The sequence below is a fragment of the Bubalus bubalis genome, chromosome 4 (assembly GCF_019923935.1).
Source record: "Bubalus bubalis isolate 160015118507 breed Murrah chromosome 4, NDDB_SH_1, whole genome shotgun sequence".
NCBI classification, from domain to species: domain Eukaryota; kingdom Metazoa; phylum Chordata; class Mammalia; order Artiodactyla; family Bovidae; genus Bubalus; species Bubalus bubalis.
The window spans coordinates 19,233,517-19,258,162 of NC_059160.1; the positions used below are offsets into that span (position 1 = coordinate 19,233,517).

The window sequence follows — 24,646 nt, forward strand, 5'->3', positions numbered from 1 at the left end:
ATTAAAAATAAATTTTAAAAAAGAGGGATGGGAAATATGTATACATATAACTGACACTTTGTTGTATAGTAAAAACTAATATAACATTGTAGAGCAATTATACTCCAACTAAAAAAAAAAGTAAAAACAAATGAAAGAAAATGGGAAATTAAAATATCCAATAGTTTTTAATTGAGATGACTTTGATGAAATATTCTGAAATTGCTGGTTTGGAAATGCTTATGAAAATATAAGATCTATTAACAGATAACAGAATGTCCAAGCATACTCTTTGATACTGAGATTTAACTCTAGGTTTTCCTATATATGGTTACATCTACAGTTGTATAATCCCTAACCCATTATAATTATCCATAGAATTCTTTATTGTTGTGAGTCCTGAGCCATCCAAGAAAAATAATTAAATGTGCAATCCATGGAAAGACAAAGAAAGATAATGTTTGACATTTTTAACCTGATCCATTTCAAATAAAAACATAATCTGGAGCATAAGACTTGAGGAAATCTGAGAACTTACACTTTCCGCCGACAGCTGTTGTTCTGACTTCAGTAGGAGAACGCTTTTATCCACAGCCCGGAGGGCACAGACCGAGTCAGGGGATGCCTGAAGATGGAGACCAGTGCTGGAGCCCGGTAGTCCCTGCTTCTTCGAGAACTTTATGCTAACCTAAAATTAAGGAAGAAAAGGAATGAGTAAGATTATTTTACATGAAAATGTTGGGTTCGCCAAGCATTTCATTCATGGTTTTCCATAGCATCTTATAGAAAACCCAAACAAATTTTTTGGCCAACCCAGTGGTTGGACTATGTCTGATCTTTTCCAAGTAAATCTTTATAGATTTCTGTACCTTATTTCTCTTGCCCACTCTCCCCCTTAATTCTCCATCCTCACAGGGACACCGCCTTCACCAACCGTCGTGCCATCTCAGGATTGGCACTGCTGTCAAAAGTGGTTCATTCTGTTTGATGGTTCATCACCTAATAACTGAGCTGTGCCAATGCTGATTGTGAGATGACTGTGTAAAGGTTATAAGCAGTCAAAAAACAAGGAGACACCAGGGAGTAAACTGCCCACCCCTCTCACTCAGAACATGCAAGAAATAGAAGAGACCTCACCTTGTTTTTAAAGCATTTTTCCACCTGGAATTTGACACTGTCAGCTATGATTTCCCCACTGGGGTGAAGAGTGTAGACAAGCATGACAGCCACAGGAGCCAGATCAGCACTGACATTGATGGGGAAGGAGATGTTTCCCTTCCAGGCTGTGTAAATATGAGAGATGAGCAGCAGACACAGTACCAGAAGTTTCCTGACTCACTGGGTACACTTAGATAAAAAAGAATGGCTTATGGATACAAAGAGCAAATTGGACTTTATTTTAAAGGCAGATCAATTAATCAATAAATTGTGTGCATTCTCAGTTGCTAAGTCATGTCCAACTCTTTGCGACGCCATAGACTGTAACCCGCTAGGTTTCTCTGTCCATGGGATTTTCCAGGCAAGAATGCTGGAGTGGGTAGCCATTTTCTCCTCCAGGGAATCTTCCCAACACAGGGATCGAACCCACATCTCCTACATTGACAGGTGGATTCTTCACTATTGAGCCATCTGGGAAGCCCCAATCAATCAATGAATGAGAGGTATATATATGAAGGAAGACTGCATAATTTAGACAATAGCAATGTTTGAGTTTTGGACATCACTTTTTCCATATTGTACCTGGTGGCCTAGCAATCATAGAAAAAGGTTGAAATCTCTTTCACTGAAATATTTAGCAGGTTACCCTGGGCCTCTATCCACAAATTGTAATGCTAAGTGCCCTTCCTAACTGCTTGACTAGAATCACAGTAACATTTCTTTAAAAGACAGAAAAATGAAGGTAGAGCGCATGTTTAAAAAAAAGTCAATGCTTTATATACACCTTTGTTTCTTATCTCCTTCTGTCCACTGAGGAAGATTGCTCCTTTCACCATAACCTGTGCAGAACAAAGAAAACACAGCATGTGATAGCATGTTAGATAATATGGTATGTGGACTTAAAAAAATATTCAAAACCTAAAAGTTGAGGGTTATACCTTATTCGCTGGGAATTTTTAGGATTTCAATCCTGGGAGAAAGCATTTCAAGTAAAACTGAGAGACCTGCTCTGAGGAGCCGAGGGAAATATTGCAACAAAATGCAGGTACATCAAAAGGTTATTGTTAATTAATGAGAACCAGATATCCCAAGTTAAGGAATTTAGCACTTTTCAATGTATGGGAAGATGCAAGATCTGGGCTCACTGAAATCATTCCTCTGATAAGTACCCAGCTATCTGGGTCTAATATCCTGTATTTTCATTTCTCAGGTTTCCTCAGGGCTCAGTCACTTCCTGCAGTGAGTGGCTACAGTCTGGTGGCTTCTCAGTTCAGTTCAGTCACTCAGTCGTGTCCGACTCTGCAACCCCATGGACGGCAGCACGCCAGGCCTCCCTGTCCATCACCAACTCCCGGTATTTTTTCTTTACCAAGTCCCCTCAGGGCTCACCAGCTCACTAACTATGGTGGCTACAGCTGCTCATGACTGTGACATTTTTTGTTTACTGATATGGCAGGAAATATTCAATTGCTCAGGTATCATGTTATTATTATATAATGAATGACCTAATCATAATTCTATTCTATAAGATAAAGTAGTTTTTACAAACAAATATGAAAAACGAGCTCTTTCACAATTTGGGAAGGAACAGAGCAAGTGACCACAGTTGACTGAGAGCTGATTATGTGCTGGAAACTTGGTGAGTGATATGCCAGTCACCATGGAGGGGTGAATAAAGCCCTGAAACCGTTGAGACTAACTGGTTTCAAATAAGCCAAGTCGTTTCACCTCTTTGCCCCTGTTCTCTTATTTATAAAAAGAAGATACTCATACGGCTAATTGATGAGTTAATTAAAAAAAAAAAAACCCTTATAACACTGCCTGACATGTAATACTTACCCTTGGAGCAAAGTCTTTTGTTTTTCCTTCCAGTGACAAATATATAGCTGGGGAAGTTAAGGTTTAGAGAGTTTAAACAATCTGCCAAAGATCAACTAGCTCACCTAATACATAGGAGAGGGGAGAGGATTCCAGTCAGGAGTTCTAATTTCCAAGTTTGTAGCTTTTCACCTTTCCATAACCTTATAGAGACAAAATGGATAGGGCCAGAACCAAAAGGGCTAATTCTTTTATTGCTCATCAAAGTCAGCCTCCTACTTCACTCTCTGGTAGCTGTAGTAGCTGTCTAATACTTCATTTTCCTGAAGGGTATGTATATACTTAATGTGAGTTAGAACTGAATGCATAAAATAGCAGACTCTGAGTAATAAAATTTTCCAGGAACAGATTCACAGACTTAAAGAATGAATTTATGGTTGCCCTGGAAGGGGGAAATGTTGGGGGGAAAGGGATAATTAGGGAGTTTGGGACGGACATGTACACATCGCTGTATTTAAAATGGATAACCAACAAAGACTTACTGTACAGCATAGCAAACTCTGCTCCATGTTATGTGGCAACCTGGATCGGAAGAGGATTTGGGGAGAATGGATACGTGTATATGTATGGCTGAGTCCTTTCGCTGTTCACATGAAACTATCACAACATTGTTAATCAGCCATCAGTCAGTTCAGTTCAGTTCAGTCGCTCAGTCGTGTCTGACTCTTTGCCACCCCATGAATCGCAGCACGCCAGGCCTCCCTGTCCATCACCAACTCCCGGAGTTCACTCAGACTCACATCCATCCAGTCAGTGATGCCATCCAGCCATCTCATCCTCTGTCGTCTCCTTCTCCTCCTGCCCCCAATCCCTCCCAGCATCAGAGTCTTTTCCAATGAGTCAACTCTTTGCATGAGGTGGCCAAAATACTGGAGTTTCAGCTTCAACATCATTCCCTCCAAAGAAATTCCAGGGCTAATCTCCTTCAGAATGGACTGGTTGGATCTCCTTGCAGTCCAAGGGACTCTCAAGAGTCTTCTCCAACACCACAGTTCAAAAGCATCAATTCTTCAGAACTCAGCTTTCTTCACAGACCAACTCTCACATCCATACATGACCACTGGAAAAACCGTAGCCTTGACTATACGGACCTTTGTTGGCAAAGTAATGTCTCTGCTTTTGAATATGCTATCTAGGTTGGTCATAACTTTCCTTCCAAGGAGTAAGCACCTTTTAATTTCATGGGTGCAGTCACCATCTGCAGTGATTTTGGAGCCCAAAAAAATAAAGTCTGACACTGTTTCCCCATCTATTTCCCATGAAGTGATATGACCAGATGCCATGATCTTCGTTTTAAAGAAAAAGTTTAAAATAAATAAATAATTAAGCTTTTCGACCTTGGAAAAACTGAAATGACCTTGGATATTTTTATGTGTTTATTTCTGGGTTTGTTCTTCGTGGACCCAGTGGTACTCACCAGCAAAAGAAGAAGCTTGGTTCAATCTGATTAACATGGCCCAACTGACGTACAGGTTCTGAGCTGTACTGGGCTAAGCAGACAATTAGACAAGATCCATGAATCGACCCACTGAGACTTACCAAATAGAAGAAGTTGATGTTTGAATCATCCCTGTATGCTTCACTGTTTAGAGAGTAATGTATAGTAACAATCTTCTCTTGATTGCATCTAAGTTCCTTGGGTTCAGGCTCAATCATTAGGAAGCTGCTGGTTCGTGAGTAGAAGCGTTGGACTGAGAAATGGCCATCCATGTACTCTGGAATTAACCAGCTTGGAAGGTAGCAGCTTTGTGGTCTGATATATATGGCCTGAGAAGATAAAAGAAAGCAAATGGGTTGTAGAGGTATAAAGATCTTCCCGGGACAGTCATTATTATAGAATGGAAAGCTTCTTATCTCTTCAGGACAGGGAAGAATCTTAGCTTGTGGTTAATATTTCAGAGTTGTTACTGGCAGTAAAATAATAAGAGCACTCCCCTTTTTTCATATATAAAACATGACCTTAGTTGTACGTCTATTTCATCAGGCCTACAATGAGTTGTTTCTCTCACTTTGTCATTGAAGTCAACATTAGGCCTTGTGCCTTTCAGCTACATTTGAACACTAACCAATTGTTTAAATGCAAAATTCTGTTTAAACAGAAGAGGAGAAATCATAGTATCTCTCTTATCTATGCACAAAATGGTAAAAGGAAAGAAGACAAATCATCTTTATGAGCTATTTCTATTTTCTCAGAGGAAAATATTGGTTATTGGAGAATTTATAATAATAGTAATTGGCTGTTATCTTGAATAAGTATTCTTATGTATTATTTAATGAACAAACATAAAATACACTAAATGTTAAAGTGTATTAAAATGTATTTTCAATGCAAGGTATCTTTTAAGAGATTTCTAATCTCCAAAATTCCTAACATTCATTTCTTCTGTGGGATCTCATCCACTCTGATGTCTTACTTTCAGACGAAACTCCGGATCAAATATATCAGAAGTATCAATGGAAAACTGAGCTTCACCATTCTCATCTGTGGTGTAGTTTCCTATCAATCTGTCATTGAGGTCCAACTGCAATAACTTGTTCACCATTGGAACATTATTAGGGCCGGAAAATTTAAGCTGCACACACACAAAAAAGAAGCATTAATTTTTTAAATTAAAATGTCCTATTTCTACCAAGAAAGCATTTTCTATTTGCAAATGTGATTGTTTATTTGTAATTATCTTAAATTCCATTAGGCAGAAAGACGTTCTATTAAAAAATATATGATACGGAGATACCTATAATTGTATCTATTGCTTTCTTTCAGCCTAGGACTTTTTCCAATATATCATATGCAGTCATGCTACACATGAGTTCTGAAAGCAGGAAAAAAGTGTTCAGAAATTTTCAAAAGGCAACCTATGACCCAAGAAAATGAAATGAAAACACTTTTTTTTTTCAAACCCACAGTTCCAAAATAAGAAATTCCTCTTCTATAGAAAGGGTCCATGTTCTCAAAGCTCACACTTCCAAGCACTGGAGTGATAAAAATAGAAGACTTTTCGCTGATCTGCACACCTGCAAGAAATGAAAAGCAGTGTTATGGGAAATATATCATTTGATCAAGAATTTCAGAAGAACAAATAACTTCGATTTTGTTTGTATATGTGCAAATGCATATACACAAAATTATATTCTTGTTCTACATTGAAAAGGAGGTGTGGGTGCTAGGAGCAGGCTACAGAGTACTATTAGGTTATATAATTCATCAAGCTGAATAATGTAATAAGCATGAAAATATTTGAATCAGAAACAGGAGAGAACATTCAATGTCCTTCCTCCTACCATTCTAGTCATTTCTGGCTTGGAACTCTTCTTATGATGGAGAATACCATAGAAATTTCAAAAATAAGGCTTTCACTTCCAAAATTATTATTAGCCTGCAAGGTAACTGTTTTCATATTTTTTCCAGATTCAAAAAAATATATCTGATAGCAAAGTAAGTAGAAATGTGTTGTGATACCAAAAAAGCATGTCATAAACAGAGGCAAGCATATGTAAGTTACAATATAAATGAGTCAAGCATCTATTATGAAGACCATTATAATATTTATCAAGTAGATTCACACAAAGAAGTTTATAAATAATATTATCTCAATCATTTTTAGGAGAAGGCAATGGCATCCCACTGCAGTACTCTTGCCTGGAAAATCCCATGGACAGAGGAGCCTGGTAGGCTGTAGTCCATGGGGTCACTAAGAGTCAGACAGGACTGAGTGACTTCACTTTCACTTTTCACTTTCATGCATTGGAGAAGGAAATGGCAACCCACTCCAGCGTTCTTGCCTGGAGAATCCCAGGGATGGCGGAGCCTGGTGGGCTGCCATCTATGGGGTCCCACAGAGTCGGACACGACTGAAGTGACTTAGCAGCAGCAGCAATCATTTTTAAGTAACAAGAAATAGTTAGTAACTGAATCTGGTTTTACTACCTCAAATTAAATCTCGCATTCCTCTTTTTCTGTTTCATTTTTTAAACAAATATTTATTGTACACTCACTATGTGTAGATTTTTCACTAATAATTTTTGCCTTTGCAAATGTATCCAGTTGTATTAAATTGGAAGTTGGCAAAGTTCTATAAAGGTTCTGATAGTTATTATTCTAAGCCCACGATTCACAAGCCCCTCTCACAGATACTCAATTTTGTTGTCACTCTTATGCAAGGTGAGTAAATATGGTCGTATTCCAATATAATTTTATTTACGTAAACAGGCAAAGAGCTGGATTTGACTTACTAGATGTAGATTGTGAAATATGCATTAAATAAAAAACTAGGCCCTGGCAGTTGACTGTCACACAAAATTATAAACAGATACCTAATTTTTTCACCTGTCAAGCCTCTCTGTCTCACTGATGCAAGCACAGATGAGATATAAACATAGAGCATTTACTTAATAATTTTAAGTATTATTAGGAAAATCTTATTCAAAAGCAACACTCAAGTTGACCTATTGGCAATGTACTCCACATGTTGAACAATTATTGATCTATAGTTCGTGAACATTGTTAACTCAGTAAACATCTCTCAGGAAGCTGCATATAGCCCCAGATTGCCCATAAAACACGAGCATTACCTGTCCCAATTTCCGTAACAGTTGTGGTGATATAAAATGACATGAAAAGTCCAGAACGGTAGAGTTGGAAGACTTTTGTATTTACAATTTGAGAAACACAACCATTTTTCAACTGAAAAGAAGAGAAAGTGTAATAAAAAGGTTAGGGATTCAAAAGTCTCTAAAAAAATACGGAGTTTCAGCACAGATATATAGCTCCCTCAATTGCTCCATGGCTCCATCTCACAAACTTGGTGAAATGACCAAGAATTACAAAACAAGGAGGAGGAGGTTGGGGGGAGTTTCATCAGTAATGAAAACAAAGTGGAAGTAATGCACATTTTACAGATTTCAGGGATATTCTCCTGGAGACATTGATGGGAACAAATTCAAGAATGAAAAATGGAACTGAATAATATTTTAGGATTGAGAAATTAAAATCTCCTTAATACTTGAAAAGTATTAAGAACAGATGGAGTAGAAGCACTCTTCAAATATGTGACACCAAAACACTTCAAGGTAAATTGTTCATAAAAAAGGAAAAATCTGGTGTAGGTATACAATGAAATATTATTCAGCCACAAAAAGAAGGAAATAATGCCATATTCAGCAACATGGATGGACCAGGAGATTATCATACTAAGTGACGGAAGTTAGAAAAAAGATGAATATGTGATTTCATGTGGAATCTAAAAAAGAGAATACAAATGAACTTATTTATGAAATAGAAACAGACTCACAGACATAGAAAATAAACTTGTGATTATTAAAGGGGAAGGGGGGAGGGATAAGAGGTTTGGGATTACAATATATACACTACTTATATACAGATAGTTAATCAACAAGGACCTTCTGCACAGTATAGGAAACTATACTCAGTATGTTACAATAACCTCTAAGGGAAAAGAATGTAAAAGAAGAATAAAAAAGAAATAATACATGTATTTATATATATGTGTGCAAGTGAATCACTTTGCTGTACATATGAAATTAGCATGACATGGTAAATCAACTATATTTCAATAAAGATTTTAAAATTGCTACCAGTGTAAAATGAAATGAAATAAAGAAAAATCTGTAGATAATCTTTCAGTAGTGACAAGAGTAATTAGAGAGATACAGATTTAATTCTATTTTAAAATATAGTGTTTATTAATTTCAAATGTAAAACATTAGAGGGATATATCAATTCATTGAACCTCAGAACCATGATATGAACAAGTCACTATTATCATCTCCTTTATATGGATAAGTGAATGAAGCCCACATTGGCTATATAATCTGCCCAATGTCACACAGTTGGGAGGTGGTGGAGCTAACCAGGCATTCTGATTCCAGAATATGTGGTGCTCTTAACTATCAGCTATAAAATCAACAACAACAAAAAAGGTCAAGTTTGTCTGTTTAAAATACAAATGAAAAAGAAATAATAAAAAGTAATCAGAAGAACTTTAATTGCTTTGAAATTAAGAGAAAAAATTTTTCAGTCATCCCTGAGTCAAAGAGACCATGTGAAGTAAATCAATAATAATCTAGATGTTACCATTGTCAAGGGACGAATACTTTGCATCAAAATCTTTGCTGTTATGTTGTGATTAACTGAAAATGTAAAAACACTGAATGTTTTTGTTTTTAAACAAGAAGCAACTAACATTTTTTGAACTAATAAAATAAACTAAAATTTTAAGGAAAAGAGTAACATGAAAATGAAAATAATTTATACAGAAACAGAAAGTAATGTTAGGAAAAAGGTGAAAGCAGACGTTAAAGACCAACAAAATAGATGAACATTTTTATGAGATGATTTAGGAGGGCAAAACCGTACAAGAGGTAGATACTAACACAGATGAAAATCCACCTGGAAGAAAAGAAAATTATTTTAGAACTTAATAAAAATTATATGTTGATTAGATACATTTTTAAAATCTTATAATAGATAGCTACATGTATAATAAAATGGCAGGTAAGATATTTTTCTAGGGCTGAGAGCCCATAAGCATTAGGAGCTCTGGTATTTCAAAAATACCACAAATATTTAAATAAAAACTTGAAAAAATTTTGCTTTGAGACTAGAGGGCACTTTTTTTTTGGCTGCACTGGATCTGTCTTGTGGCATGCAGGTTCTTCGTTGCTGTGTGCAGGCTTTTTCTAGTTCTGGCAAGAGGGTTAGAGGGCAATATTCATAAAACAAGAAAGTTTCCATTTCACAGCAACAGGAAAAACAGGTGTAATTAAGAGTTCTCAAACAAAAAGTCCAAACTGATAACAAAAATATGAAAATATGCTCAAACTCACGAGTTATTGCTGTTGTTGATTAGTCTCAGTCATGTCTGACTCTTTTCAGGCTCCTCTGTCCACGGGATTTTCCAGGCAAGAATACTGGAGTGGGTTGCCATTTCCTTCTCCAGGGGATCTTCCTGCCCAGGAATGGAACCCACATCTCCTGAATTAGCAGGTTGGTTCTTAACCACTGAGCCACCAGGGAAGCCCAAAACTCACTAGTAATGCAAGTTAAAACAAGCTAAATTTTTGTCTACCAAAATGGCAAAACATTTTAAATTCATGTATTGCTGGCAGTAATATTTTTAAAAATTAAATCTATATATGATTATATCTATCCACCTCTCTATTTATCTACTTTGACTCAGGAAATCTCCTCCAAGAGATCTATTTCAAATAAATAAAACTTTTCATACATAAAGTTATTTTTAGAAGATTATTTATTGTTGCATTTTTCACACCGGGGAAAAATTAAACACTACTTGAATGAAACCCCCATCACTTGGGTAAAATGGCTGACAAAATTATATTAAAACCACACCATAGAATAATGTTCTCTGATGTGAAAGAATTCCATTCAGTCTTTTTTAGTCTGCAATCCCTACCTAAAATATAGGTTTCTGTCTGTATTAACCAAATATTGATATTCACCAAAAAGACTTTAAGTAATTTTCTGTTCAAAAATTCAGTGAGATTAGGACAAACAGAATTAAAATACAAAGTGTATGGTGTAAACACATTTCACTTTTGAAGTCTAAAGGTGATCCTCGAAGAGATGCTCACAATCATTAATGTTATGATACTATAAACTGAAAAAGCAAATGGTGGCTTCAAAAGTGAACTTCAAATCTAAGGTAATAAAATAGATACTCTGAATTGCAGCTATTTGCAAGTGAACTTTTTTCATAAGGACAATTCTAGGTGGCATGGTGAGTGCCATCAGGGATTCATTTATGTAAAGGATAGTTTATGATACTCCAAAGAAAGATCAGAGAGGTCACCTAAACAGTATAAACAAAAAAGACAATAAGATCTTTCAAATTCTAAAAATTCTATGAATATATAGGTGAAGAGCCATGAACTTGGCCTAGAGAATGAATTATACCTTGAATTTTCTTCTCATTCTTTACTTCACCTATGTACAACCTCCATTATCCACAACATGAAAATAGTGTTGTTCAGTCTCTTTTATAAATGGAATCAAAGAAAGAATAATATTGAAAATGAGCAAGAATTAATTTTTTGAAGTAAAGATCATGATCTGTACCTGTGCAACAAACTGTTCACATATTTCATTCTTGTCTTTCTCACAAGCCACAGAGGAAAAAAATCCCCTGCACACCTGGACTTGGACTTTCCCATGTACAGGTTGGCCAAAGGTATACCTAGGAGGAGAAGATATACTGGTAATACGAACAATACCACGGTCATATTTCATGGTCTCTTATTCGTACGTTATATATGAAATCTCTAAGCTATGTCTACCCAACAACCAAATTCAATTAGGAAGCTCATCTATTTGCACTCTTCCTCTCCACTGAATTTAGATTAAATTAGACATTTAATCTGTTAGGAGGATTCAGTTGTTTTTTTAAAAAATAAAATTCAAAGTAATGTAAAATTCAAAATCTCAGTGACTTGGACTTAATGATCAAATTGAGTTTCAAAAGTTATATTTTAATCTGATAAAAATATTTAAAAAATTGCTTGCAACACTTGCTCTAGCACAAAAGATATATACACATAAATAAATCACTCAGGATCATGAAGTACTTCTTGATTAATATTTTAAATAACACTTCTCATTTCTCACTCAGTAAATATAAAAGGATTGGCATATACTGGATATGCTCTGACCAAAAGTATAATGTCTTTTGGGTGCATGTGTTGGCACCCCACTCCAGTACTTTTGCCTGGAAGATCCCATGAAAGGAGGAGCCTGGTAGGCTGCAATCCATGTGGTCGCTAGAGTCGGACACGACTGAGCAACTTCACTTTCACTTTTCATTTTCATGCACTGGAGAAGGAAATGGCAACCCACTCCAGTGTTCTTGCCTGGAGAATCCCAGGGACGGGGAAGCCTGGTGGGCTGCCGTTTGTGGGACTGCACAGAGTCAGACACGACTGAGGCGACTTAGCAGCAGCAGTCCGACTCGTAGCAACTCTAGGGACTGCAGCCTGCCAAGCTCCTCTGTCCATGGGGATTCTCCAGGCAGGAATCTCCAGGAGTGGGTTGCCATGCCCTCCTTCATGGGATCTTCCCAACCCAGAGACTGAACCCAGGTCTCCCACATTGCAGGCAGGTTCTTTACTGTCTGAGCCACTAGGGAAGTCTGTCTTTTGGGGTGGGATTAAATAAATATTTCATTTTCTCCCCAAACACACAAAAGACTATAATACAAGCTTTTTAAAGACTCAAAGGCAAATACGTTGATTGTTTGAGCTTTGGCTTATTTAAAGATCCCTTCTACTAGTATTTAGAAAAACAAATCTAAAATCAGTATACAGTGAAACTGAATATTATTAAATGTATTGATTATAATATTTTTTCTAGTAGTTGGACATTGGTGTTTACATATATCATTTATTTTTTCCAGTGATCCTAAAATGTAAGTGTGTTATCTCATTTAATGGATTAGTAAATTGAGATCTAGTATCTCTCTTCTCCACATTGTAACTGAAGGAATTAAAATTCAAACTCAGATATTCTTCAGGCCACAATCCATGTTCTTTATTGTCCACTAATCTATTTAAAAATTCTCAATGCTTCTGATATTTTAACTCAATCCAACTCACTATAATCTGTCAACTCTAAATATCAATTACAAGTAAAATAGAGTCAAGACTCGAAACAGGTCACAAATGTTATACCCCAGCATATCTTATTTCCTTCTTCTTATTGTCTTTTATTTATCAGATAAAACTTATCACATTATCACCTACAAGTTGACATATACCCACAAGATATGTAGCTTAAGTTTACATACAGATCAGAATAAACATTTTCCTTTTATAATCTGAAAAGTTTTTGGTGAATACTAATGCAGTTTATTAAAATACTTTTGCCTGTGGGCGATTTTCTTCCTTCTTAAAAGCTTAATTCATCTCTGAGGTGGTTTGCTAAAATAATCTAATTTGTTGTTGTTTCCTCTGGCTGTTCCAAGCTAAGTCCCAGAGAATGGTTAAGAAACAATGATTCAGTATTGTGCAATCTTAATTGTTGGCAACTCAGTCACTGATGTTATTTTCTGGACACAGTGATTCATTCATCATGTTCTCTTAGCCTGCACAGAAATAACTATGGAGCAAGCTTAGCTCTGCTCTCAACTCTCTAGTCCTGTTGCAGGATTTGATTATTGCTGATACTGACACATTGTTTAATGTCAGATCTGAGTATAACATAACATTAAGGAAGTTTTAATAAATCCTAATTCCATATCAACATTTCAATAAATCCCAACTCCATGTCAATAAATAAATAAATCTCAATTCCATATCAGCATTTAGCTTTTAGGAAGTCTTTGGAAGGTGATACTTGATAAATATTTTGACTACCCCAATAAAGTGCATTGCACTTTTTCAATATACCATTCAGCAGATAAATTATAGATGTTAATCCCACTGACAATTCTGGTTTTCTGTAGGATTTTTCTAGTGAAACCAGTTTAGGATCCTTATATTGATTATCCCATTATTTTTAACACAGATAATCTATACTATCTCATACATTACATTTACAAAATTCTGGCACATGATCAGCTATTCTTCACTGAAACTCAGAAAAATATGATTGTTTTCCTAGAGTCTAAAGAACATTTTTTTTAAAAGACTAGAAACTGTTTCTAAGATTTGTTATGGTATTCTCAGCAAAATCCCCATGTTTCTACCAGGCTGCCCTTTACCAATGTATCTTTAATATACTACTGAAAATATTCAAAGGCAAGTACTTTTCATGTCATTAGTTAAATAAACAATGTTTAACAAATATGGCAAATATTAACATTTTCAATTGTTTATATAAAGTATAATAGAGGTCTTGGTTAGGAGAGAAACTGAACTTAGATAGCCTAGGTCTAAATTGTAGTTCTTCGGTCAAAAAACCCCATTAATGTTGATAAGTTATTTAAATTCTCTGTCTCATTATCTTTCTTTATAACATTGAGTTGATAATAGCTCCTTTCTCACAGTGACATGGTGAGAAAGTTAACAAATGTAATGCTTAGCACATTCATTGGCATTCAATAAATATTAGCTCTTTTTTTAAACTATAATTAGAAATTTGAGGAAAGGCAAGGCATTAGAAATAATCCCCTCAAAAGAAAATAACAATTTCTCAAATCATATAGGAATTCCTTTTTTTACATCAAGTGGATTCAAATTAGTTAAAATTAAATTGATAAAATGCCTTTTTCTCCACTATGATATTTTCAATATTTCTTTCTTTTCTTTCTTTATTTTTTTTTTTAGTGAAAACATCCACTGATGCTGAAGATTCAATGAGGCAAGGTGCTTTAGACAAGCTGTCGGAATCGTCCTTGGGCACAACATACTTAGTGATCAATACGGCAGTCAAAAAACTAAAAGAATGTTGCACATTTGTCAGAGTATTGTTACACTCTTGTTGTAGTGAATCCAATTCTGGAAAATTTTCTTATGTAAATAATTTTTAATTAAAATGCTATATTTTATACACAAAGACATTACTATAACTTTATTTGTCACTGGGAAAACAAAATCAAACAGGCTGCATGTCATATAATAAAAGAGTGGTTAGATAAATTTGGTATAGTCACATAGAGATATGTTTATGCAGAGAGGAATTGGAATACATGAAAAGCCTGGCATTATATAGTGACTGGTTTTCTTAACTGGAGAGGGTAAAAAAGGATAATTGTTGAAAGTACTCATGAAAGACCAGAGAAAAATAAAGTGTTAATGGCAGTTAATATAATTAATTTTAGGTAATATCTCACATTTTTCAATATTTTTCAAATATTCTACAGTGACAATCCATTACTTCTTTAATACTTTTAATATAAGCAGATACATAAATTTACATGGTTGATCTCATTTTTTTGTTTCCTCTAAGCCTTGTATTGACAGGTGGAGTTAAATCTCTTGAATACTTACTTAGCACATGCACTGACTTGGAATTCATCATCTGAAATAGTTATTGTTTGTGGTGCACTGACCTTAACTTCAAACTTGGGCAACACTGGAAACAAAGAGAAATATAATGTGACTTCAGCTCTCACACACTGCTGAGCACAAATGACTACAACCATATAAATGTGTTTCCACACATGACATTTTTCTATGTATGCCTCTGTATAGATCATGGTTCAACACCTCCAAATTCCATCAGTGGGTGATGGTGTCTCATTAATTAATAATTCCCCTTTCCTTTCTTTGCCTTATTCCTGGAACTTCACATTTTGTTTGCTGTAGTCCTTTAGATCCTTTCTAGATGGTTGTCTTTATTCTATAAAAAATGGGATACTTCCTTAGGAGAAAAGGAAGGCATCAGAATAAGGATACAGGCAATGAATGATGAGCAAGAAAGCAGAGACAATAAAACATAGAAGGACAAGAAAGGGAAATGGCAGAAAACTAAGTCAAACTTGATGTAATTTGTCTAATTCTAACATAAAAGTTATTTTGTTGAACAGTTCTTTGGACACTTCAATTATATAAAACAATCATAATTAGCAATTGGTTACCATTTCTATTAACAGTAAATTGGTGTGTCAATGTCTTTCCTGATTTTTCTTTCACGACAATAGAGTAATCTCCAAACACTGGTTCTAAAATCAATTGGAATGAGAGTTCGGTAATATTTTGAGAAGAGGTCACATTTTGCCATTGAAAAATCCTATTGTTGTGAGGATCCTAGAAAATAAAGAAGAAATAAAAGCACAGGATGTATGAGAATATTATCCTTTTCTTTTTAATTTGTGATCCTTTATATAGTTGGGGCTTCCCTAATGGCTCAGAGGGTAAAGGATCTGCCTGCAGTGTGGGAGACCTGGGTTTGATCCTTGGGTTTGGAAGATTCCCTGGAGGAGAGCATGGCAACCCACTCCAGCATTCTTGCCTGGAGAATCCCATGGACAGAGGAGCCTGCTGGGCTGAAATCCATGAGGTCACAAAGAGTCAGACATGACTGAGCGACTAAGCACAACATAGCAAGGTGATGCTAATAGTAAAGAATCTGCCTGCCAATACAGGAGATGCAGAAGACATGGGTTCGATCCCTGGGGCAGGAAGATCCCCTGGAATAAGAAATGGCAACTCGCTCCAGTATTCTTGTCTGGAATATTCCACTGACAGAGGAGCCTGGTGGGCTACAGTCTATGGGGATACAAAGGGTCAGACATGATCGAGTGACTGAACACATGTAGTTCAGGGAAGTAAAGAAAGTTCTATCATTTTATTGCACTTGTATCTCAAATTGTGAAAACAATTACAGACTGTTAAATGGAAGTCCCACAATAAGAAAGCATCCTTCAAGCAACACTTCCTCCGTCATTTGCTTTTAGCAGCTTGTGTGAGCCTGCTTCAATAAATGTATTGATATTATCCAGCCATAATTAAAGAAATTATGGGTTGGAAGCCTCCAAGCCAGGCTTCAGCAATACATGAACCGTGAACTTCCAGATGTTCAAGCTGGTTTTAGAAAAGGCAGAGGAACCAGAGATCAAGTTACCAACATCTGCTGGATCATCGAAAAAGCAAGAGAGTTCCAGAAAAACATTGATTTCTGCTTTATTGACTATGCCAAAGCCTTTGACTGTGTGGATCACAATAAACTGTGGAAAATTCTGAAAGAGATGGGAATATGAGACCACCTGACCTGCCTCTTGAGAAACCTGTATGCAGGTCAGGAAGCAACAGTTAGAACTGGACATGGGAACAAAAGACTGGTTCCAAATAGGAAAAGGAGTACATCAAGGCTGTATATTGTCACCATGCTTATTTAACTTATATGCAGAGTACATCATGAGAAATGCTGCTGGGCTGCAAGAAGCACAAGCTGGAATCAAGATTGCCAGGAGAAATAATCTTGGATATACAGATGACACCACCCTTATGGCAGAAAGTGAAGAGGAGCTAAAGAGCCTGTTGATGAAAGTGAAAGAGGAGAGGGAAAAGGTTGGCTTAAAGCTCAACATTCAGAAAATGAAGATCATGGCATCTGGTCCCATCACTTCATGGGAAGTAGATGGGTAAACAGTGGAAACAGTGTCAGACTTTATTTTTTTAGCTCCAAAATCACTGCAGATGGTGATTGCACCCATGAAATTAAAAGACACTTACTCCTTGGAAGAAAAGTTATGACCAACCTAGATAGCATATTAAAAAGCAGAGACATTACTTTGCCAACAAAGGTCCATCTAGTCAAGGCTATGGTTTTTCCAGTAGTTACGTATGGATGTGAGAGTTGGACTGTGAAGAAAGCTGAGTGCTGAAGAATTCATGCTTTTGAACTGTGGTGTTGAGAAAGACTCTTGAGAGTCCCTTGGACTGCAAGGAGATCCAACCAGTTCATCCTGACGGAGATCAATCCTGGGTGTTCATTGGAAGGACTGATGCTAAAGCTGAAACTCCAGTACTTTGGCCACCTCATACGAAGAGTTGACTCATTGGAAAAGACTCTGATGCTGGGAGGGATTGGGGGCAGGAGGAGAGGGCACGACAGCAGAAGAGATGACTGGATGGCATCACCGACTCGATGGACACAAGTTTGAGTAAACTCTGGGAGTTGGTGATGGACAGGGAGGCCTGGCGTGCTGCGATTCATGGGGTCGCAAAGAGTCAGACACAACTGAGCGACTGAATTGAACTGAACTGAATTAAAGATATCCAGATAAAAAGATATCTACAAAGGCACAGAAACATTTCTCACTACTCATCTTTTTTGTTATTTTTTTGCTTTCTTCCACAGTAAAATCTAGAAAGTTAAATTAATTTTGTAAACTTCCTTTCAGTAAGGATTACTCATGTGATTGAGTGTTGGCTAATGACACGTAAATAGAAGTCACTGGGTAAAGAAGAATCAAACTCAGATGCCACTGAAAATAAAGCAAGATATTGAGGATGACATAGAGGTTAAATAGAAGTCTATTGAGCAGCTTCAGCTGCATGCATCAAATTCTGGGAAATTCTCTTTCATTTTTATTCTATTATAAATATTTTCTAATTTTCCTTGCTATGGCTTCTTAGATACATCCATCATTTAAAAGTGGACATTTAATTTTCAAATACATGGGATTTTAAAAGTATCTTGATAATTAATTTCTCATTTAAATACTTGCTTTTCTGCAAACACCTGCTGTGTTTTATCAGTCTTCCAATTTTATCGAGGCTTTCAGTGGCTAAGTCAAAGATCTCTCTTGGTAAATGTCACATTGCACTTGAAAATATATGGGTTTTCAAATATCTTTTGATGTTGATTTCTAACATCATTCCACAGTGGTAAGGAAAAAGACTCTGTATGATTTCAGTTCCTTTAAATCATGAAATTTTTGCACCTTGTTCTACATCCCTGTGTATGTTTCAGTGTCTCCTGGTTCATAGTCTATGAGAACTTGAATAGAGTGTGTATCCTACTGTTGTGTCAAAACTGCATAAATCTTAACTATGTTGAATTGGTTCATGGTGCTTTTCAGGTTTCCTATAATCTTCTACTTTTCTGTATATTCATTTTATTAATTTTGAGAGTTTGATATTGAAACTCCAACTAAAAATCTTAATTTATCTTCTTAAAAAATAATTGCACTATATGTAACTTTGTTCTGCATTTTCCAAGTCTCCTGTAAATGTATTATCATACTTTTAAAATTTAAAAAATAAAAAAGAAAGAAGAAAGAGTAAATAGAAGAAGCCTTAGTAACATTGTGCTATTACTGCCCTAACCTTGACCCTAGTACACTCAGGGGTAGTAGTTTCTGAAAACAATAAATCTTTTCCTCATTTAAAGCGATGTTACTTAAGTTTGCTATTGCTTTCCATGGAACACAACATTATCTGCATGAAATGTTTAAATGTGGAGATAATATTATTTACAGGTTACTAATAATGCAGAAAACATAAAATGGCCAACTTTATATTTATTTATCCCACTAGAAGGACAAGTTGTCACCCATATAACAAAATCAAAATCATTTATAGACTATATTTACATACATGATCATTAATGAAGAACTAAATCTCAATGTATTAACCTTTAGAACTAATTAGTTGTGGTACCTATTATATGTAGAGATTAAAATACATACTGTTGGAGTTGATTGATACATACATGCAGTTGATTGATACAAGCTATTTACTGACAGGCATGCAATTTCAATTAAATTTGAAAGCCACATTACACTACACTAGAGATTTGAACTGGTAGAAGGAGATGCAAACTGGTTTCTGAAAGTGGAGTCCATTTTATAATATTGCCTTCTGTGTACTCCTACATTTTTAGATGCTTATGATTTCTATTTTCTTAAAACAAAATGTGGCTAAATTAAAACTGAGAAGAGCCAGCAGACAAAATCAAGCAATTTGAAACATAAATCTCCCTTAGAAAGAGCCGGTGTGTGTTGCATGTTCAGTGGCTTCAGTCGTGTCTGACTCTTTGTGACCCTATAGGCTGTAGTCCTCCAGGCTTCTCTGTCCAGGGGATTCGCCAGGCAAGAATACTGGAGTGGGTTGCAATGCCTTTCTCCAGGAGATCTTCCCAACCCAGGGATCGAACTGGTGTCTTTTGAGTCTCCTGCATTGCAGGTGGATTCTTTACCTCTGAGCCACTGGGGAAGCCCCTACAAAGAGCCTAATCTTATGTTTTTCCATGAGGATCCACCATTGCCCCATTTGGCCCACAGCAGACACTAAAAGTGGCAGCCCTTTCTTTCGTTCTTCACATGGTGCCTTACACAAATGCATGTACAAATTTCTCTTCCCCCATATTTCAGTTATCTTAATTTCTCACTGTGCGTAATGAAAACTACACACATATCACTATTTATCTAAACATTTTAAATGATGGGTTTGAAAAAGATCTCTTACCTGAAGTGTGATCAAGGGATACTGAAAGAAGAAAGAAAAATTCAAGTTAATATTAAAACAGCTCATTTTGGTGCCAGATATTGCATTATAAAGATTATCTGACTTAAATGTTGACTTATTCTCCCCTGTTCCAGATGGCAAAGTTTCTAGAGCCAAAGATGCCAGGAAAACTAAATCTGAAACAGACTCAAACTTTCCTCTGGGAAGTAAAAAGCAACTTCTATGTAAGTCATTTTTTCTAATAGGATGAAAAGACCTAGAGAAGTAAAAATCCATTAACTGTATAGGAAAGTTTTTTGTTTAATATTGAGGTTTATCTTTGAAACTGTAGTTACATGTATCTCCATAGTTATGGAAAACTTCCCAGTGACACCTTATAGAGCAATGGAGTAATTTGTTTAGATTTCATCGTGCCTTTGAAATGACTGAACTCACCACATCGTTGATAGGTAGGAACTTAGTATCAAGTGTCACAATGCGAAGTTTAACTAAAAGAGGAAGAGGGAACAATAATATTTTCTTATTATTTATTAATGATTAATTTTCTTATAGCTATTAATAAGAATTATTACTCTTGTTATTTTCTCTCCCAGATATGATTGCTTATAAATAGTGAAATTAATTGCCTTGCTTTCATAGAACACTGCACTTCCTTCTCCTCTAGCTCTGATTTAGACCTTTGAGATCTGGGTTCTTTTTGGAAATATTTTTTTATTGCACATTTATAATTCCTCTGTTGATCATGACCTGGTGTTACCAAAGCTGGCATGAGCTTCTGCCACCACTAGAAACTTTTTCCATAACAGCCCATAGGGAAGTCTCAAAACTTGGTGGCAGAATTAATCATAGAACGACAAGTGTGAAATACATATGGTAAGAGTTACACATGAACTTCTGATGTGGCACTAGTGGTCAAAAAGCTGTCTGCCAATGCAGGAGACACTAGAGACTTGGGTTTGATCCCTGGATCAGGAAGAGCCCCTGGAAGAGAAATGGCAACCCACTCCAGTATTCTTGCATGGGAAATCCCATGGACAGAGGAGGCTGGTGGGCTACAGTTCATGGGGTTGCAAAGAGTCAGACCCAACTGCCCACATGCACATACATACACACACATGCACATGAGTTATATGTAATTTTTATGGAAAAATATATTAATGTTGGCAAATATTGATTTTAGCAGAATTCCAAAAAAGCCATATTAGCTATTTTTGCACCTATAACTGTCATCATAGTATTTTAATACATCCAGAAGAGAAAACATAATGTAGCAAAACAAAAAAAAACCCTCAGTAAAAGATAAATTCTGTTTTAGTTCTTTTACTTTTTTTTAGTAAGTCATCTGTGTGCTCAGATGTTCAGTCATATCCAACTCTTTGCAATCCCATGGACTGTAGCCCGCTAGGCTCATAGAACACAGTGTGTGGATGCTCTCATCCAACTTCTAATTTTATAAATGAGAAAACTAAAGATCTCAAAGACCAGAACTGACTTGGCAGAAGTTGATAATTTATTCTCAGAGCCAAGACAAAAATCATATCCTTCTGAATCTTAGTTTGGTGCTCTTTCTGCTTTCTTCTACTTACAACAATAATGAAGAAGGACTCTGCCTAAGTTATCAGATTTATGATTCCTTTTTCTGGTGTGAATAATAATGATGATGATAATAAATGCCATTTACAAATTACTTACTGTGTGCCAGGGACTATTTTGGGCTTCCTGGGTGGCACTAGGGGTAAAGAATACACCTGCCAGTGCAGGAAGCATAAGAGACGGAAGTTTGATCTCTGAGTCTGGAAGATTCCCCAGAGGAGGGCATGGCAACCCACTCCAGTATTCTTGCCTGGAGAATCCCATGGACAGAGGAGCCTGGTGGGCTGTAGTCCATAGGTTCTCACAAAGTGGGACACGACTGAAGCAACTTAGCACGCATGCATGCAGAGAAACTATTTTACATTGACCATCTTATTTTCACAGTAAAAATGAGATACTTTTACTATTTCCATTCTATGGATGAAAAGAACTGAGTCAAAATAGAGATTTAATTAGTTTGCCCAGCTGGTAAATTATGAAGTAACACACCCCTAGCTTGCAGCCATTGTATTACGCAAGCCTGTCATTAGAATTTGTAAACAGTGAGATAGACACAAAACTGTAAGAAACAAAGCACTCAATAATTGAAGCTGGAGGGCACTGTTTCATAACTGACCTAGACAACTGGTCAAAATTCTAAAAATTCTTGATCTGAAGAGTTAAGACCAAATTAGAACTTGGATTTAAATTTAATAATGTGTTTGGATTGCTTAAAATTAGAAGAAAGAGTTTCTGAAATCAACAGTAAGAAGGAAACATAAATATTGACTTACCATTCTCTCCAGATTTATAGATGGGTTTATCTGTCTGCACAAAGGTCACTGTCTCTTCTGAAGAGAGTGCTATAGATCTCCTCTCAAAGATTTTAAGAGTATCTCCCTTAACCAACAGAGTCACAAAAGCCATCTGTTCAGAAGACTTGTGGGAAACCTATTTAACATAAAGAGCAGAAAATGGGAAAATCATTCTTATACATTTAGATGGTAAACAATGCCTTAATTTGCTTCTGAGGCTGAGGGAGCCTTGGGAATCCATTATGTCTTAATGGGAGACTTATTGATCACTTGTTCCAATTCCTTTATTTAGCCTGAGGACAGTTTCCAGTAAAGTTATTCCTACGTTTTCTTATCTATTGTTTTCTATGTTTCTGAGTTCCAATCTCTCATTGCTTTACCTAATTCTCTATCCTCATTTTTAAACAGTTCTACTCTCTAAAAGCAGTTGTTTGGTCGCTAAATTGTGTCCTACTCTTTTGCAACCCTATGGACTGTAGCCCACCAGGCTCCTTTTTCCGTGGGATTTCCCAGGCAAGAATACTGGAGTGGGTTGCCATTTCCTTTTCCAGGAGATCTTCCTGACCCAGGGATCAAGCCCATGTCTCCTGTATTGGCAGGAGGGTTCTTTACCGCTGAGCCACCAGGGAAACCCATCAGAAAACAGTTATATTGTCTTATTACCATTCCCTGCAAGAGAAAAGTGCAGTACTTCACAAGTTTTATTGTATATATAACTTGTCTTTTTATTTGCCTCTCAAAATTTCTCCAATTTTCCTTCTCAGACTCCACAACTTATCCAAATCAAGTTTTGTTATTTCTCTAAAACTAATTTTTTAAAGATTTATTTATTTTTTATTGAAAGATAATTGCTTTACAGAATTTTGCTGTTTTCTGTCAAACCTCAACATGAATCATCCATAGGTATACATGTATCTCCCTTCCATCTCCCTCTCCATCCCACCCCTCTAGGTTGATACAGAGCCCCTGTTTGAGTTTCCTGAGCCATACAGCAAAGTCCCATTGGCTATCTATTTTACATATGGTAGTGTAAGTTTCTATGTTACTCTTTCCATACATCTCACCCTCTACCTCCTCTCCCCATGGCCATTCTAACACATACATACGGAATCTAGAAAAATGGTACTGAAGAATTTATTTACAAGCCAGCAATGGAGAAACGGACACAAAACTCATTTTTAAGTAGTAATTCCATTTTCCCATCTGAAGTTCTGAAATGTCAAATTCTGCACCTTACCTCAAAATTTGCACAAGAATGGAAGTTATCCTCTTCCACAGTCTGGTCAAAAATAGTGCTATTGGATCCATCATATTCTAAGACAACACTCAAGGACACAGATTCATTCAGATTTAAAAGGTGGAGACAAGCTTGTTCTGTAGAATGACTTTGAATCACAGAGGGGACCCATAGGATATATTGCCTATGCAAACAGAGTAATCAACACTCTAAACAAGGATAAGAGAAATGCAGAACATGCATAAAACAATTTTAGCTTATTGACATATTTCTGAAACATACACACTTTTCATGATATTACAATAAACAAGTATATAGAAAGCTATCAAGAAAAAATAAAGTCAGTTCCCTTCATACACCTGTTTAAGATTTACAAGATAAATCAGCACTCTGTCTCAGAAATTGAAATGGTAAAATACAATCTAATTTTAATACAGCATATTTCATAAGGTCACTTTGCCAGTACTTTCATATGAATAGTAATATAATATTCCTTACGGGTTCAAAGTCTCAGAAACAGTAAAATGAAGCAAAAATGTGCTCATAAAAATAATGGGCACCATTTTACCCCAGTGCCTGAACAATTAAGACTTCAAGATATTCTCCTCTTTCTGTCTGTCTTTATTAGAAGTCAGCTGTCTCAACTCTTTGCTTTCTTTTCTTCCTTCTACTCTGCATCTCTCTGTATACTGTTGCTTTTATATAGTCACACAATGAAGGATCAATTGCTTTTTGGAGCAAATATAATGGGACTCTCCAATCTCATTTAGATCTCCTCTCCCATTATGTTTCCAGGGGGTGGGGGGTGTCACTTTACCTACAACTTCCTTCTTAAATTCACCAGATGCTGATCTGTTTTTGGAATCAGCAGTACAGGTGGACAGGAAGAAAGAGGAAAACAAAGAAAGCACTTGTGTGACACTTAGGATTCTATTAATTTAGTTCCTCACTCCCAGGGCTCACTGCAGTATCAAAAGCATTAATCCACAGGAATCAGCACTTGGAAGAATACCTGTCCAAACAGCTATTAATCATTTCAAATCCCCAAAGGTAAATATTCCAGGTTTCTGAGAGAAGCAGCATTATCTGATATTGCCAAAATCCAGATGCAAATAAATAT

The 24,646-nt window shown here is 36.2% G+C and overlaps 1 protein-coding gene and 1 long non-coding RNA gene across 3 annotated transcripts in view; one reads left to right on the forward strand and one right to left on the reverse strand.

The window, feature by feature from the left end:
• LOC102391019 (ovostatin homolog 2-like) overlaps nucleotides 1–24,171 on the reverse strand; it is a 52,140-nt gene extending 27,969 nt beyond the window's left edge. The window contains 15 exon segments of the mRNA XM_044941060.2: nucleotides 518–667; nucleotides 1,117–1,272; nucleotides 1,275–1,317; nucleotides 4,541–4,782; nucleotides 5,430–5,588; nucleotides 5,921–6,030; nucleotides 7,588–7,699; nucleotides 11,114–11,231; nucleotides 14,977–15,061; nucleotides 15,567–15,735; nucleotides 19,903–19,923; nucleotides 20,338–20,390; nucleotides 22,269–22,425; nucleotides 23,527–23,710; nucleotides 24,025–24,171. Of these exon segments, the coding sequence (XP_044796995.2) occupies nucleotides 518–667; nucleotides 1,117–1,272; nucleotides 1,275–1,317; nucleotides 4,541–4,782; nucleotides 5,430–5,588; nucleotides 5,921–6,030; nucleotides 7,588–7,699; nucleotides 11,114–11,231; nucleotides 14,977–15,061; nucleotides 15,567–15,735; nucleotides 19,903–19,923; nucleotides 20,338–20,390; nucleotides 22,269–22,425; nucleotides 23,527–23,710; nucleotides 24,025–24,089 (1,824 nt within the window). The 5' untranslated portion in view covers nucleotides 24,090–24,171.
• LOC112584477 lies at nucleotides 9,960–14,546 on the forward strand. 2 transcript variants are annotated; one of them, XR_003108670.3, is made up of 3 exons: nucleotides 9,960–10,021; nucleotides 11,161–11,252; nucleotides 14,314–14,546. It is a non-coding gene; the product is annotated as an uncharacterized LOC112584477 (long non-coding RNA). The 2 variants fall into 2 exon arrangements; XR_006550380.2 differs by having other exon boundaries at nucleotides 9,981–10,021; nucleotides 11,161–11,225.
• Nucleotides 24,172–24,646: the final 475 nt, after the last annotated feature.